Raw genomic sequence first — 18,824 nt, forward strand, 5'->3', positions numbered from 1 at the left:
CGAATGCCTCTTCCTATGGACTCAGGAGTCCTTATTATTATCTGTGTTGCGAAGTGACTCGGAGATCGGGAGCGTCTGTGTACCTGACATTCTTTCCAAAGGTGCGGTATCAAAAAATTGATGCTCAGAATGGGTTGATTCTTGTTTTTTGTACCAACACTATATAAAATATATTCCCTAATATTCCGTAAAATTATCTGCGATTGACATGGCTTATAATTTGTTAAATTATGGGAATAAAGTAGATTCCAAATGTTAAAAAGTGTCAAGAAGAGTCCAGTGGGCCTATATTATCGTGACACGTTTCAAAGTCCGCATGTTATATAATCATTTTCTTCGGTTTGGGGGCTACAAGAACAGGACCATTATGAACAGTATCACTATGCGTAAAAATCTTGGAACCTTTAGATACTTTACTTTTACCCATTATTTCTAGTATTCAATACTAGAAAGTAGATAAGCGCTGCATTCGGGAAAATATGACGATACAAAACCGACCGGGGGCTTCGTTCGGCCTCGTTGCCTCGAGTCGGATCATTCTGGGTACGCGCCGTCAAAATTGAATTTTAAGATTTAAAACGCGGAGATGAATCGGAGTTTAATCTCATCATTCACGTGAGCGGAATGTTTCGCGTCTTGCTCGTCGTTGGCATCGTTCTCCTCGCTTTTGCACGCTGTTCTGCAACATGGTTGCACGTTCTATTCTCCTTCGGCACCTTAGAACCAATAATTTACCCACTACTGCAACCTTAAGGTACCTAAGCACCTCCAAACCCAGTCTAAAAGCGCTTCCGACAACTCCGATACCTGAAAATGAAGTCGCCAACAAGAGCTGGTTGACACGAAAAGTTGAAACGTCGCCAGCGGCGAGGAACATGTTCATGACAATATCAAAGATATTGGGTTATGGAAGTCCGACACAGGTAGCTGGGAGGCGGGCAATGTTCATGTATAGGGATGTATGCGCGGTCAGACCGGACGAGGATAGGGAATTCTGGCAAAACGGCGAGTATTGCGGTTTTGGTCTCTTTTCTACCGCTGAAACGCGTGGTATATAGAGTGCTACCTGCCCCCGACGTTCCAGTCATGGTTCACCATCACAAACCTTCACATTTGGATGCTTACCGTTCGCTTCCGTGCACTACCACCCGAGTTTGGAAAAGCCTACCAGCAAGCGCTCGTAGATCACTTCTTCCTCGATACTGAAGATCGCATCCGAACCGTGCTTCAGCCACCACCCGAGCCAACCAAGCCATACACATTCGCCACATCATTCTACACCAACCCAAATGCGCCCGATCCGAACGCCGTAGGCAAAGATGGCAAGAAAAAGCCGCGAACTCGCGCCCCAGATCGCATATTGAAAACTCAGATGAAGATTTTCAAGGAACAGTGGACGGGAATGGGTCTGTCGCTTGATCTTGGGCTTGTGCGGTCTGACATGGAGCTCGCGGGGGCGGTGTGGCGGAATATCCTTGGTGGGCGCGGTGCCCAGGGGATCGCTTACGAGCAACCTTCCACTTCCAAGCCCACGTTTAGGCGTGCGGTGAACCTTGTAGGTGGGGAGGTCGTGAACGTTGCGAAAATTGACTTGGAGAAAGAGGAGACAAAAGACGATGGATCGGGCGTACATGATTTCACACCGGCCGAGATGGATAAGTACCTTACCTACCCGCAGGTCATGCTCGATGTTGTGGGCTATATCCGGCGGGAACTTTCCAGGCTTGACGCAGTAACCGATGAAGATATTATCAAGGGAGACTGGACAAAGCTGACATTTGGAAGGGTGAAAGAGGTGAAGGAGTGATTCGGATTTTGAAAAGTATTCGCCTGTTTTACTGTATGTTTTTTTTATCAACCGTGCATTCCCTAATACTGTTTTTCTGTCGTTATGGTTATTGCAACTCTTCCAGCTCTACGCACGCTGCATACACCCTCATGCTCATAAATTACTGTGCTGCTAACTCTGATTAGACATTCATCTGCATGCATGACAATGCTGTTGGTTTGTTTCACCCTCTTTCAATGCTCCTTCGGATTTGCTGATTGCCATAGTTCACACACAATTTGGACTCCCTGGTGCGTACCCTCAGCTCTTCATTTTGTTCGACACTGGATAACCACTTTTACCGCGGACGAAAACATTTTGATCACAGTCGCTCTAAATTCCCGGTTTACCTGTCACGATCGTCTTGAAGGGACTTACAGTGCCCTTTCGATAGGCGCCTGTCCTTTCGCCCATGTGCCTAGCAAATTTGCTCTCAGCTATGTGTTTATGGCTGTGATCCATCGGGATGTGTGCATAACGCATATGAGGCGGGGTTTCATACTATGACTCGCTCCCGGTTCCAGCCGGCCCCTTAGCTGGTGTGGTGCTGGGTGACTTTCTCCTTCCCTGCGCCATGATCTAGTCCTGCCTTTGCATCAACATTCTAGTGTAATAGAATATTACGGCGAGTATCACCTTACCTTGGAACAAAGAAGGGTTAAAGATATCTTCGACTGCAAATCACGAATGATCGACGGATGGCCATTCTTAGGCCGGCCATTTAGACGTGATTAGGACTTTGACTTCTGTGACCCCAAGGCTACTTGTGTTTTCTCTGGGTCTGTACTGCACTAAACTATCGAGCTGAACAACATATTTTTGTGAGGGAGAACTGCGTTGGAATCCACGCTCCCTCGCATCACTGAGTAACCTGACTGTTTACATTACTTGCTGGGCAAAATTCTCATCATAGTATAAATTATACCCTCTCTACACATCAACATCTTGGATCTGACTTCCAATACGCTCAACATCGTCTTTCAGATGATGATCAATGTCTGCCGCCATGGAGCTGTTCAACTGGTTCAAGTTTGTGGCGACTAAACCTGCAATATCCATATCGTGGGTTTTCCGACTAGAATTGAAATGCAAGTTGGAGATGCCCATCATTTGGCCCTCGGATAGCATGGGTTTTTCAGTGTTTGTCCACGCTAGTCGCGCAACAAGTACAGTAGGTGCCAACCCCTGCTAAATATGTTCTGTCAATTAGGTGTCAACTTTTCCTCTTGAGATTACCGCAGTGACGTTCAATACTTGCTCCAGGTAAAAACCAGCCTCGATAAGGGGAGATGCCAATATGGTTTGTGATGGTAGAATGTCGAGAATAGCATAAAAAAGCAGGACAATTGAATATGGTGCAGCAGACTCGATTATCATTATAGAAACACGGTTGAATAACCTTTTACGAGGCGATTGGCTTAGTTGAAACGAAATGTGGATTTTGTAGGCAATAAGTGATGTCGAGATGAGTGTAGACCCCAGAGAAAGAAAAATCACAGTACTTGTAATGTTATTTGCTAATGCAGCCTGAGAAGCGGATGCTATTGGGCCAAATAGACCGTTGATTGTCACCGATGCTATTCCAAACCCTATAATGCATGTCAATTAATGCTGACGAATAAGTATCTGAATAGGTGGCATTCACCAAATTCCCCGGCCCAAAGAATAAATGGAATTATGATCATCCTCCGCGACCTCCCCCAAACGTGATAGCACCTCCAGATCTGAAGTGGGGTTAGCACGAAGTTTCACCTTTAGAAAAAAAGATATTTACCAGTAATCCGTCAGATATAACCAGCAAAGAGTTGGTGAACAAATCTTCCACCACGACAATCCATGTCGGAACGTTTTCCAAGGTGTTCACGAAAATGGATTCCCTTGTCTGTCCGTGTAGAACAAATGCCCAGTCCGTGAAGTACCAAGTCACCATAAAATTGGAAAGCGAGAGAAGATATAGCGCTGAAACAGCTAAAAGAACAACACAATTGGTCTCCTACGCACTGTGAACAGAGTAAATATTATACAGCATCACCAATGACAAAGTGCGGACAATAAAGATGCAAAGTGACTCCATAAGTCAATGAATAAACCCCTGGAACAATATGTTAGATATTTCCAGCAATTTAACAGTATTTATTTACCCATTAGGAAGTTGAGAAGTAATGAACTGTTGAGGTTTCCGCGGATGACATGCTCTTCGATGCTTGTTGGAAATGCGGCGCTAGAATCTGACATTCTTAGACGCTATGGTGAGTCACAATTAGTGGTCCCTTATATACACCAGAGAATAGGCGAGGATAATACACTGTACATACAGAGATGAAAATATACATCATTTAACGTTTTGATGAACTCTCATAGCAGAAGCTTTCGACCCTTGTCAAACTATCATACTCAACACGACAGGTGATTGAGCAATATTAGAGAGCCTGATCGTAGAAAATCACACGAGTTTGCACGGTGGGATTCCGATATGTGGCTCATATACAGCACAAACTCCAGTCAAACATCATAATCGGGAGAATTGTGTCAGTGACCTGTCATTGAAGCACCTTAGTTCTCCTTAGTTTCTGGCATCTATCAAATCGAAACACGTTTTTCGGGTACCTTTCTTTAAGATACCGTTGGAGTTGAAACCTTATGAGGCGTTCAACTTATATGAAAAGTTGTAATCTATAGCCAGTCACAGAGTCGTACGAAGAAATGATACGAATGTCTACTATTCTATGCTAATTTACTCATGTATTTCAGGAGATAAGTTGAGTCATGATGCTTGTACCTAGCTTGCATTTATTTATTATGAAATGAGAGTTCCCTTCCACCACAATTTCTGTCGTTAGGGTTGGCAAAGTTCTGCCAGGGTTTGGCCAAGATAGTGTTCATTGCCCGTTACCAATGCAAAACTAGTCATCATGATTACTAATATGAATTTATAGGTACCGTGTGCCGATATTGACTCCGATCATCCCCGCCAATTTTGCATCCAAGGGATAGTACTTATAAGATTCAACAGCCTTATACATACGGATAGGATACCAATGGCCGACGATAGCATCAAATCCTTTCCACCCCTGGTTCTTGATGTCTTTGGACAGGTACCTGGCTTGAGCAATCTGTACACACAGCTCGCTTTTATATTCTCATTAGACACCCAAATCCAACATGATCAGATCATAGGCAACCTGAGCAGAGGCCTCCAGTATCTGTCAATCGCTTTCCCATGGCTCGCAGGAGAGGTTGTGAAGGACTCCAGTACAGGTGTTTATTCCATTGTTCCACGATATCCAAATCCAGAACTTGTAGTTGCTGACCTACAAGGAAACCCCAATATGGATATTGATGCCCTTCGAACAGCCAGATTCCCATTTTCTCTCCTTCACGAATCCGCCATATGCCCTCGAACGACGCTCCATTTATCGACATCCTCCCCTGAGTCTTCCCCAGTGCTAGTACTACAGGCCACTTTTGTCAAGGGTGGGATGCTGTTGACCTTTGTGGCGCAACATAATGTCATGGATATGACTTCCCAGGCTCATTTCATCAGGATATTTGACAAAGTATGCAGAGGCAAAGACATCGACGATGGAGATATCAAAGGTGGAAGCGTAGACCGAACATGTGCAATTCCTCTATTGGATGAACAGGTACCAGGGCCTATTCCATTCAACCCCTCTCCCGAGGCGTTTACGCCAACGTGTACTTGGGAATACTTTTCTTTCTCTGGTGAATCACTTTCCTCCCTGAAAAAGCTTGCACAATCAACTTTACCTGCGACTCGCGGATTTGTGTCGACAGACGATGTGCTTACTGCTTTCGTCTGGCAGCGCATTACTCATGCTCGACTTTCTCGCCTCTCCCGCACCACATCCGTCAGTACTATCGGCAGGGCAATAGATCCCCGTCGCTTCATTGGCTTATCCGAGACTTACCCAGGCGTTGTCCAGAATATGTCCTACCATTCATTTTCCGCAAGCGAGCTTGTGGATTTACCATTAGGAGTCGTGGCCTCAGACCTCCGCGGAGGGCTAACGAAGACTGTCAGCCCATTTTCTTCCGAACTCGACATATCACACTCGACGAAAGCATTTGCGACTCGGATAGCATTTGCGCAAGACAAGAGCACAGTTCCGTCCGTGACGTCTTCCCTCGACCTGGCCGGATACGATCTAATGCTAAGTTCATGGGCTAATCAGGGATCATTACATGATCTCACCTTTGGACTCCCGCAGGGCACTCGGTTGGAGGCTATTCGAAGACCCTCGTTTACGCCTGTCGAGTCTCTTCTATATTTTATGCCACGTGAGACAGATGGAGAAGTGCTTGTTGGTGCATGTCTGCGTGTGGAGGATATGGAAAGACTGAGGGGCGATTCTGTGTTTACTAAATTCGGTGAATGGATCGGGTAGTTAAAGTATTCTACAGCGTAGGGATACGATTGCACCTTCACTACCACTTGTTCACCTTTTCGACCTTTATGGCATGGCTGTTATGGTCCACAGAGACCTTAAACTCTGATTGCGGAGGAAGATGGAAAATATTTTGCTCGATCAATGCGTCATTTTGGAGGTCAGACGTTACCACCCGCGTACCTGTGAATTCAATTCAGAAGCTGCCCTATCTAATGTTGCATCTGCACATACTTTTGTAGTCACTCAATGCATATATCTTGAGAGTTGGATCGACCTTAATGGATAGATTATTCCCTTTACTGACACCATGATATTAGCAATATTAATGTCGAGAGTTCTACTCAATTCGACATACGCGACATCTTTCCATGTGCAGAATGGGTCGAGCTTCGTTCCCTCCGTGTTAAAGATACCCTGTGCACATGAATCAGCGATGATTAGATTGGTAATGAGTGTACATACAAATGCAACCGATGCAGGGTATTCAGTGTCCACTTTACACTGTATCACATCCTTCGTTCCTTTTCCAGCAGCTTCAAGGTAGTTATCGCCGTGTTCGTCAGTCTTTAGCTCGCAGCGCTCTCCTGTCTATTCACCAATTTGTTACATTATGACACTAATGTAAGTTTTCTCATACCTGACACCGACGGGCGATTCCAGAAGATATCACGCTCCCACTATCGACCTACCCAGGTTGAGATTGTAATATTTACAAGGCTGATTTCGCTAAGCATTCTCATACTACTCACCTGTGGTACCAATAGTCCAGTATCTGCAGTGTACACAACTTTTGCGTTCTGGTTTTCCCCGGCTGTTATCCCAGCTTTTAATTTCAACACTTCTATGACGGATAGTGAGCAAAAAAAAAAAGCTGAGGGTGGATTACGGGCCTTACTCCAACAGTTAGGTAACATATCTTTTGACAACTCTCCTTCTGCTATTGGAGTGAACATCAAACACAAGGAAACATCTTTCGGCAAGTCCTTTGCAGCAAAGTTCATTGTCCTGGAATCTCCATGTTTGACACGATTTTCAGACATGACAATAAAAGTGACTTCCGCTAAGCTCGCTCTGAATCAATGGGGGAGGTTTCAACGAAACGAACACATTTGGTTCTTGTGCTTTAACATTATATAAGCGATTCCGTTATTGTGTGGCGGTGACACGGAGATTTTTTAACGCCTGCATTGAGACGTTTGACGTATGTCGTTGTACCACCGCATCAATTCTCACGCCGTGGCTACTATGCAAAGGTCCCCTAAAATTTCCTATTTGTACACAGTATGTGCACACAGTGGCATGATACCCAAGCATATTAGAAATGGAACTTGTCCAACATCATCAACTTTGACAGCCACTAGCTAGCATGTACCTAGCCGTCTGAGCCTATATAAACTTGAATGTCAGGAGGAAATCAGCTGGGTTCAAATAAAGATGTTGCGAACAAATTCAGGTACCGAAACCCGAAGGACTGGCATCGGGATATAGGAGTGCCGGTGCGGAAATCTAAGTACGTTAGACGCTCAAATCACATTGCTTGTACACAATACATCAACATGTTTCAGGGGAAACGAGATGGAAGGAACATCACGGATTTGGAAGGTTTGGATGTAACCAAAGTTTAACATAGAGTGACTATTCGATGATGCGAAGAAGCCGCTGATTAGTCTTAGAGACAAAGTCAAAATATATAACCAGTGTCCAATTATCCACCGACCTATTAGCTTGCTCAAGCCTCAAGGCAAATTCAAAAATTACACACCAGAGAGTAGCGTAAAGTAAACAGATGGAATTGGCAACCAACTATGCACACACTATTTAGATAGACAATCATATTTGCACAAGGTAATCTTTGGTTAAAGGTTTAACGACGTTTATAACCCGCGTCGAAGAAGTTTGTGAATTAGTTAGATGCCTCAATCTTGATTTCACCAGTTCCTTCATCAATGAATACTTTCCATGTGGTACTGGCAGGAAGAGCGATAAGGTTCCTCTCAAAGAGCAGAGGAGATTCGATGTCTCCCCTAATCAATTCGGTCGCTGAGTCATGCGTCGTCAGCTTAGTACATCTTGCTGAAGTTTTGAGTAAGACTGTCAGTACCTTTATAATCTCTGACAGCATATATTTTTAGCCTGGGGGTAAGCTGGATAGAAAGAATCGAATTGTTCCTAATCACGTAAAGCGTAAATGTGAATAAAATAGAGCGAAAATACGATATCCACAGACGCACGCAACGTTGTCCCACAAGAGTGCAGGTTCCATTTTCGTACCTGTAGTGTTGAAAAATCCCTAATAAAGCGGATAAGACTGGGATCTCTGAATTGTACACCATAGTTGCTACACACCATCCCAATACTGGCCGGGCGACCAGTTGTGTTAAGACATTGCATGGATCCACCGACGCCTGGGACAGGGGCAGTAATAGAGTTTCCATTACCGTTATCATTGATTCTGAGAGTGCACCGCTGCCCAGTCTTGATTTTGATTGTGTGCTGAGAATTCATACAAGCCCAAAATATTAAGAGTATTAATTACCTCACAAGGTTGCGAGTTTGAAGCGAAAACACGATTTCCTGATTCGACCTAAATTTTTCCGGTTCAATATATATACCGACATCGATTGTTAGAGACAACCTGCGGAACAAAGAATCCACTTGCAGCAGTGTACTCGACACTTGCTGTGCTTAAGCCACCAGCGCTCAAAGAGAGGACCTCTGGTAACCTGTTAGCATTCCATAAAATTGAATATTGATCCCAAAAGACTCACTCCAGCATACAGGGAAAAGGTCTACGTATAAACGTCCAGCAGCCGGAGGCTCAAACATAAGGAGAAGGTCAATATCTTGGCCAAGATCTCTGGAGAAGAAGGAGAGGGCTCTGTTATTCCCAGCCACAGCACCGTCAACGAATTTATTGACGGAAATGCTGGCCGTAACAAACAATGGTCAGTATCTTTGTACCACCAGCTAATCGTGAAATTATGTGCTAACCTTGCAGCGTCAGAATGCTCATGGGGTGTAGCAGTAGCAGCCATGCTGAGGGCCTTGAATATCTTCCAATGAGGATAAATAATCTACGCACAAAAGGCCTGCTTTTATAGTGTTCTACCCTAGTGTTGCTTTCAAGCAATCATATTTTTGAGATTTTATCTTGGGATTAATGTGTACTGTTTGTTACCCACTGAATGCTTTGCGGCTCTACAAATAGACTTCCATCATAAGAAAGACAAATGTAGATGTATGCGGGTCTTTATTTTACGCTTCCTCAACATACGAGAAGGTGCACTCCCCAGGTTGCGGATGTAAACCCGGGTTTTTCTATTGAAGTTATAAGTAGAATCGGCGTCAATTGCAGTTGTGTATTCCTGCCTTCCTAAAATGTATATTCATGGCTACTTAATATACAAATGTCTTCCAACCACTTTTTTACTTGTTCTTTTTTCGGTGCGTCAGCCATACCACATCACTAAAAACGTTCAATCACCACCGTGTATCACGGTCCTACCTCAGGACCTGCAGACGTCCAATTTTCCAACTGAGGGTCAGCTGATTAGATTGTGTTGAGAACAAATAATATCCTTCAGGTCTGAATGTACGTTCGTTCCTTCAACAAATCACATTGATATATTGTTTATCTCTACACGTCCAAGTCATACTTTCTCCAGGGTGACCTTCCTATTCTCCGGATTTGTTGATACATTCCATGTCGTACATTGTCGCAATTCCGAAATATTCCCTTCCCATACAATCTCAGCTTCCACTGCGGTTCTGATTAACTGTTTCTCTGTGGATTATTCATCAAACAATAGGCTGTACTTCGAGTAACAGTCACATACGTCGATATCGGCGCTGGGCATAAATCTTTAGCACCGGATTGAATATAGTTGTTATTATACTGCCATGACTTCACGGCCATACGGTCATCAAAAGCAAGATTGAGTCAATGGAAAAATAAGTACTCAATGTCTTTCCAGCAGAACAAGGGATCTGCGCTAGATCCATCATCACTACACAGTCCCTATAGCAACATAATGAACGATCTTAAGGTTGTAGCAGCAATGTTAGACTCCTACCAGTGCAACTTGACCCATGTCTCCGGTATCGTTAAGGCATTGGATAACCCCCTTTTTACCGAGAATAGGCTCAGAAATGTAGTACTCAAAATTTGGGTTCACTTTGAGCGAACAACGCTGACCGATCTAAACGAAAAACGTCGTACCGTTTCACTCATCGTTGGGAAACAAACATACATCACATTGTTGGAATCGATGACCTTCAACTAGATCGTTATCGTCTACCTGTAGTTACGATTCACGTCCTTCAGTACGGATTCTGGAATAAGAGGTGGATTGAGCAAACCTGGGGAGCAATCCAAGCCGTTTTTCCAGAGTATTCAATGGTCGCATTACATATCCCAGTTCCGAAAAATGTAATTATTTCTGTGCAAAAAATTGTCAATGGGGATCAAGGAAAATGTATTTTGGCACAAATACTCCAGTATATAGGAAATAAATCAACATAAGCCTCCCCTGGCTTCTTGGGAAGCTCGAATACCAATAAAAGATCAATATCGACTCCGAGGTCCTTGCTTAAGAATTCTAGAGTCCTGGAGTCTCCAATAGCGGATTTTGGATCTACAAAAACATTTATGGGTCTAAATCACTCAAGGTCAGCATGTTGCTCAATGATTAAGAGTTGTACCCGTTTACGTCGGCGACCTCATCTGCGGCGTTACAGATAGTATCCTAAATATAGCCCCAGCGAGGGAAGGTGGATAGGGGGGACCCAGCGGTCAACCTAAGTCCTTTATATAGGGATTCAATTCAGGCATATTACACTACCGGCACATGTTCACATAGTGGCCAATCATAGTCCGCTATGGATTATGTATAGGTTCAACATTGACAACTTAATGACAGCCAAAATGCTTGGGTTGCGGGGTGGTAATGTGCGCACGGGCCAAGCGCATAATCCGTCAGGTGCATGAAGTTTCCATTCAGGAGTTTTGGTTATTCATTGTTCTATAACAGAATCGAATTGATAAAATTACGGCTGCAGATATTCAGCTAAGAATACCCAATACGCTTCTGAACAATGGATTTAATGTGTTCAATTCCAGGTAATGTCTTTGCTATAGGTATTTAACGATGTTTACAGCTTGCATCGGGTTTGTGGGTACTCTCTAGGCTTCCTCAATGACGACTTTTCCAGTCCCTTCATCAATCGACACCTTCCATTCTGTCGAATTGGGAAGGGAAATAAGATTCTTTTCGAAAAGAAGTGGCGACTCGATGTCACCCCTGATTAGTTGGGTTTCTATGTGGATATGGAGAATAAATCAATTGTCGAGGACCGCGTCGATATATTACAATTATCACCTTTGTAATCACTGACGGCATATATCTTCAGCTTTGGTGTAAGCTCCGTGGAGAGAGTGCTGTCCTTTCTGTATCGATATCAGAGAGCAGTAGATAAGGGATGATGATGGGAAGAAAATACGCAATATTGTTCCAAACAAGCGCTGGTTCCATTTTTGTTCCTGCTTCATTCATGAATCCCTAAGCAACGACATGAATTAAAACGCTTTTTTGATGTGAAGTTTAAGCAACGCACAATCCCGATACTTGCGGGACGCTCCGTTTCATTGACGCATTGTAAGGCTTTAGGAGCTTTACTGGGGACAGCTTTGGTGATGTAACTCCCATTCTTGTTCGCATTTGTGCGAAGAGCGCATTTCTCTCCAGACTATTGTCACATTGTAAGAGAGCGCCAGTTATTGCATGAGATCCGTTAACTGACCTGGCAACGCTGAGCATTTGATGCCGAGACACGGTTTCCCGACCTGTTCTACAATCCCATAGCTTGAAATCACGTAACGAATAGAAAGTTGCTGAACATACTTGCGGAACGAAGAACCCAGTGTCCGCTGTGTACTGCACACTTGCTGAGCCGAGTCCGGTAGCGCCAAACGAGATGACCTCTGATAATTAATGTCAAATCTTACTTAGGAATAATCTTGGTGCTACTTACTCCAACAAACTGGGAACAGGTCAACATATAATTTTCCCACCTGCGGAGGCTCAAACATGAGGAGCAGGTCTAACTCCTTGCCGAGGTCATTTGATAAAAATTCGAGTTCTCTAGTGTTTCCGCCAGTGGTAACAAATGAATTAAGGGTGCTGGATGCACTCTTGTAAGCAAATTTTTCAACGATATCTCTAGTGATTTCTGTCAGAGATACACTTCTGCATACAGTATGTGTAGAATCATGCACTGACGTTGGGGAGTTAGAAGCAGAAATATTTCCGGAATCTTTGTCCGCCATGTTGAAGTAGAAAAGTCAGTGGAAGTGATGTTCTTGTGTACGAATGATGAGAGTGGGTAACTCAGTCCACTTTTTATACTCGAGATTTGTTGTTTTATTATTTGCGGAAGCAAATAGAAAATCCTCAGTATGATGTCAGAGCACCGCGGGAGCGGTAGTCTTTTGCCTTTAGAACCTGTAAAAACTAATTGGTTTCGGTCTAAAAGACAAGATAGCGTACTCAAGAGCACGATAGTGTGATTTGGGACGCTAGCATCACTCCAACGTAATCTATTGTAGAGAAGTGGAGCTTAAATGATATCAATGTCTTCTCTCGTAGTATATGTTCAAGGTATATTGTTGCTATCGCATTATCTGGTACCTCAGCAAGGTGATGTGGAGTGAACCTAAGCCATCTACCTATGGAAGCAGTTACAAATTCTCACGAAAAGGTATAACAACGAGTGAACTTCTTGATTCTATGTCATTTAAACTAATTTAGCAGACAAGCTCGAGCACAGGTCCCACTTTTTCCATGGGTCCTGCTGGCGTAAGTGTATATAGTGCTGTCAGACTTTCTTCGATTTCGCTATTGTACAACAATTACCATGATCAGTTCTCCTAGAACAGAAAATTTATACGAAAGCGATTTGGACATTGCACATACAGCAGGTAAACAATAGTAGGAACATTGAATGACTCGTTGAAAAGCGAGAGGTGTTTGTTTCCTTTACAAATATACTACACCCAGAACATGTTCAAAGTTGGTGTACACCGATTTATGCATACACGGAGGCACAGCGCATCAGCCAAAATGTCAAAGGTTAGTATGCGGGGAGAAATGAGTGCATATCCGAACACTATAATCAATAGCGGTGTGTGCATCATTTTCGGCAGTTTGAGTCGTTGAAACCAATTGCAAGAGGTGAAAACGATGGCCAACAAAATTTGGGAAGACACATGGCCTTAGACGAAACCTATAGACCGGGAACAGGCTCAAAGCGGATAGGAAACAAAACATACCATGCACCTGTCCAACGCGGATGCAAAATAATACCACCATGTGCGAAATATGTGGAAGTTAGCGGGAAATATTGAAGAGGGACGCGCAGGCAGAGCGTTTAACCCCATAAATGGCGGTTATTGAGAGGTCAAGATACTGACGCACGGGTACTATGAGTGATAGTGTCTTGTTTCCGACGTCGGCTATGCCCAAATACATTGAGCCTGATGAGGAGTGCATACGCTTGAAGCTGTTTAACGGTCAGACAGGACCATATATATAGTAGAACTCACACTCAATTTCGTATCTTCATTTACGTAGCATTCAGCGCTCAGCTTCCGGACTTCCCTTTCCAACTTCAAGCTTCACAGTCCAAGCCAGATACACATGCGTTGAAGATCGATGGCAAAGCAATATTAGGGGGTGAAAGACAGGGTATTTAATGAGTGTAGTTATTGATAACCAGCTAGAATATCAGGGTGTGTCGATGGTAGGAAACAAGAGGATGGAAAGGTTTTGTGGCCTTGCTGTGAAACAGTAAGGTTCCCCACTGTCGAAATTCACCGTTTTAGGAAGGAGCCAAATAAAAGCACATACAGTTCTGCTGTAATGAAACTCTCGAAAGTTGAGTCTTTTGACATATTTGCTATCACTGCTTCGGCCAAATAGATGCATATACCGTTCTGCTAAAATTGAACCTCTCGAAAGTCTTTTGAGAGGTTCGACTTTCGATGAAAGTTATGTCTTTTGACATGCTTACCTTTATAATGCTTCAACTAAATATAGGTACATGCAGATCTGATGTAAGAATCCGTTCCCATATTATCTTATCTTCACAGCTCTACTCTAATTTAATATATTCACTTCTTCCATTTCTTTCTCTATTATTTCGAGTGGCATTAGCCCAGTCTATGATGCTTGATTCGCAATATAATTATTTTGGGTGCATCAACAAGTTTTGTTCCACTTATCCTAAGTTCAAGAAGGTCACCATTCTAAAACCGCCCCCACTAAAGACTCCCAATCCTTTCAAATGATCGCCTAAGACACACATTCTTGTAAACTAGGTAACACCATCCTTTCATCCCTGGAGTTTACCCTCCAGAGCAATCTGATTTGGTATGTGAGTACTCATTCACAATTTATTTTGACAGTACAATGTTCAGATTACAATACTTGCCAGAAACCGTTAATGAGGAGATTGCTACTTCAGTAAACCGAGGGGCAATAACTCAAGATGAACTTTTGTCATTTTGTCATCAATATTAATATGCTCACACCGCTACTAACTTAAATTTCCAGAGACCAATCTGATATTATAAAAGGCAGCCCGACTAAGAGCGCAAGAAGACATTAAATACAGTAGTTGAGATTAGTTATGTTATTGGTTGGGGAAATCAAATGAACCCTTTGGCTGTTAAATCATTTTCAGTAACGAAAAGTTGGCATTGCGTGATGATAAACTTTTCCACAGCAAGGCCCTATCGCCAGCGGCGATGCTTGATCTACTAAGCGTTGACAAAACGTTAGAAAATGGATGCGGGCTGTTGGAGATGCCAAAAATAGCAACTAAATCTCCGATTAAAATAATTGATCCGGAATCTCACGACCGTAAAACATCTCGACTAACACGAGTTAAGATTTAATATTAACAACCATGCCGGTTCAAGGGTTGAACGTAAAACCTTGAACAATAATATATCGTTGTGTAGGATAAGGTGACATATATTGGTTGGTTTCCCAACTAACATCCCTCATTGACATGACACGTACGATAAATCATCACGCATCACTGGCAGGGTCATTCTTGTGTAGGGATCCACGCTTCAGTTACATGAGTGTTAGAACAAATCGAACATGAAGATCATGTGTCACGAGGGACGGAAGGAATCTCTACGGCCTTGTTCCATCGAAGCAAATAAAAATCAGAAGCTCTAGGACCCTGGAAGAGGACACGGAATTTTACCAATGTCCGACAACACCACTTGTGATCTTTTCCCATAATATTGAAGGCCAGGACTGGGCCATATTCCAGGATCCTGGAGGGACAGCTCCAAAGTCGCTTCAAACCTGATTAATATGATTATCCTGACCGGCAGAATGAGTAGGAATACTTCTACCCCAGGAAAGCATTGCCACAGAAGCTCTCAGTGCTGCAACCAGTAATCATGATGCAATCGATCCGAAGATTTTCTTCCTTTTGATAGCAAGTATTTTGGGTATAACCCCACAAAGCATGTAAAGATGTTAACCGTGTTACAAAGAAGCTTTGTAGCACTCGCAAAGGATCGGAGGGTGATTACGCCCGCGCTGTATATTTGGAAACATCAAGCTGCAATGTAATGATTTGTTGATAACTGTGGAAATCAAACTTTTATGTTTTTGTAGTCACGCTCGTGGTACAGTGGCATTGCTTGATAGTAGGTCAATCTTATATAATGAGTTACTATAAAGCTATCTGCTACGACTACGTGTGAGTAAATGGGACAGGTATTGCGGTACAAACGAAAGTCTTCTAGGTTAATCCCAGTTCAAATGAATACGTCAAGGGTGTAGTAGGACCCTGGGTATCGATAACGGGTCTATTTCAAGGGTTTGTGGTCATAATTCTGCCTTGTTCGGTTCGGGAAATTTTATTTTCAACTTTACTGCAAGTAATATGAACATCTAAAACGAACAAGTGAATAATTTCACACATTTTTATAGCTGAACGAACGTATAAAATCCAAACGTCGTTTCTGTATACATACCAGCCCAACATTTGTACTTCAAAATCCTAGTAAGCCTCCACCATCGCATTGGAAGATTTCCCGAGATTCATCTTCAAATTTATATCTTACCACAGCACGCAAATTCGATGTTGAACTTTGTCAGTCTCGCTTCGCTCGCTTTGGCAGCATTGTACTTGGTATCCCCAGTTATAGGCCACGGTCATGTAACCGTCCCCCCCAGTCGCCAAGAACGTTGCCGCGCTGGAGAAGTACCGAACTGCGGTGGCGCCCAATGGGAACCACAGAGTGTCGAAGGTTTAGCGGGGTCATTTGCCTGTAACGGGGATGGAGCACGTTTTCAAGAACTCAACGACAATTCCTTATTCCAGAACGCCTATTTCACTGTCCCAGAAGGCACCGAAGAACTCGCCTTTACTTGGGTATTAACCGCACCGCACAGGACCCTGGTTTGGGAATACTTCGTACTCACCCAGGACAACACCCTTTTGCTTTCGGAGCCAGGATTTAACGTCACCCCTCCGGCAATCGTGACCCACCCGGTTCCATTGAATGGAATTAAAGGGAGGCAGACAGTCCTTGCGCGATGGACCATTGGCGATACCCAGAACGCTTTCTATTCCTGTGTCGATCTCTTGATCGGAGCTGCTGAGACAGCCACTGCCGTTGCTGGAGCAGTCGCTACACCAATGCCCGTTGCGATGCCCTACGGATTCCATGATTCACTCGGCCATGAGAATTCCGCCAACCGCTCGGACTCTTCCAGTGCTGAATCGAGTCGCGCGGGTGCACACAAGGCCATCCAAAACTTCCTGTACATTCAGGGACCACAGTCCTGAAGCATCGACTCCTTCCCTTCCCCCGCGGAGCAACGGAGAGTGTTTCCATAATCATTTTCATCGACTGATTATACATAGTTGGTCGTTAAATTTCCATAGTTTGAGTTAGTCATTAAAAATGCACTAAAAAGAAATTTTTGTACTTTCCAAATAGCCAAATGTAAAATTGAATTCGGAATCATCAAATCGACACAAGTGAGTTGGATCTATTGATGAGCAATTATTAATTAAGTATTGCTCCTTACATTCAAGGCCCATCATTATCACCGTTTTTTAACAAGCAAGCAGGTACACGGCCCAACCATCGTTGGACCATACGCTTATACAATCAAATTCAATTCCGTTCAATCTGCTCCATGTTCGACATACCGGGCACCCCGTATACCACAGACTGGAAGATGATTGGTGAATCAGTACGTTCGGAGTGATTATGTTGAGACGGAGATCAAATGTTGTCTGGGAAACTCGGTGGCAATGCAAATGGAGCTGACGTAATCCTGAGACAAGTGCCAAACGTTCGAATGAATCCATAAAAGTCGTACATCGTATAAGTGAGTATGCAATGATTCAGGGCAAGGAAAGATCGGTATCAAACAGCAATATACCGACTATGTATACCAGTTCTTTGGATCCTAGCAACGACCAACCTGCTAGTCATCGGCCAGAAAGAAATTGACAGTCTACATTCCGTTGGTCGCAATATGAGGTTTTGGTATGAGATGCAATGTCTGAATCAGGAGTACAGGGAATGAGCCCTCGGGAAAAGTCGTCACTGTAAATTGGTCGGTTTTGCTACCTAGCTGTGAGTGATCATTTCCCCTCTTCATGCCGGAACTCCTTCATTGAGAATTGGTGTCTTCCCAGACATTCCCCGTTGTGCTTACCACTCACATGTACAATCAAATCTATGTTCAACATGGCTCGCTCTCGTAAAATGGAGAAAGAACAGCGAGTTGAATATAGATTCGAATGTACTTGTGAGAGGAACAGGGGTTAACGTATAAAGGAAGACTCGAGGATTGAGGAATGTATGGATTTGGACAAAGCAGAGGGCACGTTTCCTTTAGTAATGAAGGAATATGGTACGTTATATTCAATCCATGAGCCAGATTTGATGTTTAAGCGGACACTAGAGAACGTGAGTCTAAAAGATCAAGGAAAGGAACTTATACTGCTTCCACTAGTGCTGAGGTCAAAGAGATGGGGTGTACTATGGGGAAAGCCTGATAAACTATCCGGATATTTATGCCTTTCATGTAATCATTCCAGCTTATTGTGTGCTCAACTTGCATATTTCCAGAAACGACTTGAAAGTTTATGGGCCCATCTTTCATACAAAGTTATAGCCTGGGCCACTCGGACTGCATTTCTGACGCCTTGGCCTCATGTCCCAAACAGCGATATCAATTGAGGAAGTCGTCGGTGTCTGTGGGCCACTGCGCTGCCTGTAACATCACAAAGACACCCATTGGCACATTCACTCCTGAGTCATCAGAGACGTACAATCCTGAGCGGTGATAAGCCGTGTCGCGCTACGAGCGCGTTCCCACGACTGCGCGTTCCCACGATATGCCGCGCGCGGCATCAATCATCGGCCTTTACCCACGAACTTCGACATCCACGACATCCTCCTCCCCTCGTCAACCAGATCGCCCTCCACCGACATTATTACTGTTAGGCGCCTTCAGCTTTACCCCCTATTGCGCGCGACA

The 18,824-nt window shown here is 43.7% G+C and overlaps 7 protein-coding genes across 7 annotated transcripts; 3 read left to right on the forward strand and 4 right to left on the reverse strand.

Moving 5' to 3' along the window:
• Positions 1 to 1,117: 1,117 nt before the first annotated feature.
• Positions 1,118 to 1,807, forward strand: JR316_0012704 (uncharacterized protein; the record flags this gene model as incomplete). The annotated part of the gene is made up of 1 exon (XM_047898323.1): positions 1,118 to 1,807. The coding sequence occupies one exon, from the start codon at positions 1,118 to 1,120 to the stop codon at positions 1,805 to 1,807; it is 690 nt and encodes a 229-aa protein (XP_047743212.1).
• Positions 1,808 to 2,758: 951 nt separating this feature from the next.
• JR316_0012705 (uncharacterized protein) lies at positions 2,759 to 4,063 on the reverse strand (the record flags this gene model as incomplete). Its single annotated transcript, XM_047898324.1, has 5 exons — positions 2,759 to 3,013; positions 3,065 to 3,417; positions 3,474 to 3,552; positions 3,603 to 3,787; positions 3,970 to 4,063. 5 exons carry the CDS (start codon positions 4,061 to 4,063, stop codon positions 2,759 to 2,761), a joined length of 966 nt encoding a protein of 321 aa, XP_047743213.1.
• An 803-nt stretch (positions 4,064 to 4,866) lies between these two features.
• Positions 4,867 to 6,234, forward strand: JR316_0012706 (Trichothecene 3-O-acetyltransferase; the record flags this gene model as incomplete). The annotated part of the gene is made up of 1 exon (XM_047898325.1): positions 4,867 to 6,234. One exon carries the CDS (start codon positions 4,867 to 4,869, stop codon positions 6,232 to 6,234), a length of 1,368 nt encoding a protein of 455 aa, XP_047743214.1.
• A 40-nt stretch (positions 6,235 to 6,274) lies between these two features.
• On the reverse strand, positions 6,275 to 7,277 carry JR316_0012707 (uncharacterized protein; the record flags this gene model as incomplete). Its single annotated transcript, XM_047898326.1, has 7 exons — positions 6,275 to 6,417; positions 6,469 to 6,536; positions 6,593 to 6,651; positions 6,700 to 6,825; positions 6,875 to 6,922; positions 6,987 to 7,078; positions 7,133 to 7,277. 7 exons carry the CDS (start codon positions 7,275 to 7,277, stop codon positions 6,275 to 6,277), a joined length of 681 nt encoding a protein of 226 aa, XP_047743215.1.
• Positions 7,278 to 8,140: 863 nt separating this feature from the next.
• On the reverse strand, positions 8,141 to 9,272 carry JR316_0012708 (uncharacterized protein; the record flags this gene model as incomplete). Its single annotated transcript, XM_047898327.1, has 8 exons — positions 8,141 to 8,277; positions 8,339 to 8,406; positions 8,469 to 8,527; positions 8,584 to 8,712; positions 8,774 to 8,821; positions 8,873 to 8,952; positions 9,006 to 9,163; positions 9,229 to 9,272. The coding sequence occupies 8 exons, from the start codon at positions 9,270 to 9,272 to the stop codon at positions 8,141 to 8,143; spliced, it is 723 nt and encodes a 240-aa protein (XP_047743216.1).
• Positions 9,273 to 11,419: 2,147 nt separating this feature from the next.
• JR316_0012709 (uncharacterized protein) lies at positions 11,420 to 12,562 on the reverse strand (the record flags this gene model as incomplete). The annotated part of the gene is made up of 8 exons (XM_047898328.1): positions 11,420 to 11,553; positions 11,616 to 11,683; positions 11,737 to 11,795; positions 11,851 to 11,982; positions 12,037 to 12,084; positions 12,138 to 12,217; positions 12,268 to 12,455; positions 12,516 to 12,562. The coding sequence occupies 8 exons, from the start codon at positions 12,560 to 12,562 to the stop codon at positions 11,420 to 11,422; spliced, it is 756 nt and encodes a 251-aa protein (XP_047743217.1).
• A 3,420-nt stretch (positions 12,563 to 15,982) lies between these two features.
• On the forward strand, positions 15,983 to 17,112 carry JR316_0012710 (Lytic chitin monooxygenase; the record flags this gene model as incomplete). The annotated part of the gene is made up of 2 exons (XM_047898329.1): positions 15,983 to 16,015; positions 16,390 to 17,112. 2 exons carry the CDS (start codon positions 15,983 to 15,985, stop codon positions 17,110 to 17,112), a joined length of 756 nt encoding a protein of 251 aa, XP_047743218.1.
• Between the last annotated feature and the right edge of the window lie 1,712 nt (positions 17,113 to 18,824).

The sequence above is a fragment of the Psilocybe cubensis genome, chromosome 12 (assembly GCF_017499595.1).
Source record: "Psilocybe cubensis strain MGC-MH-2018 chromosome 12, whole genome shotgun sequence".
Taxonomy (NCBI): domain Eukaryota; kingdom Fungi; phylum Basidiomycota; class Agaricomycetes; order Agaricales; family Agrocybaceae; genus Psilocybe; species Psilocybe cubensis.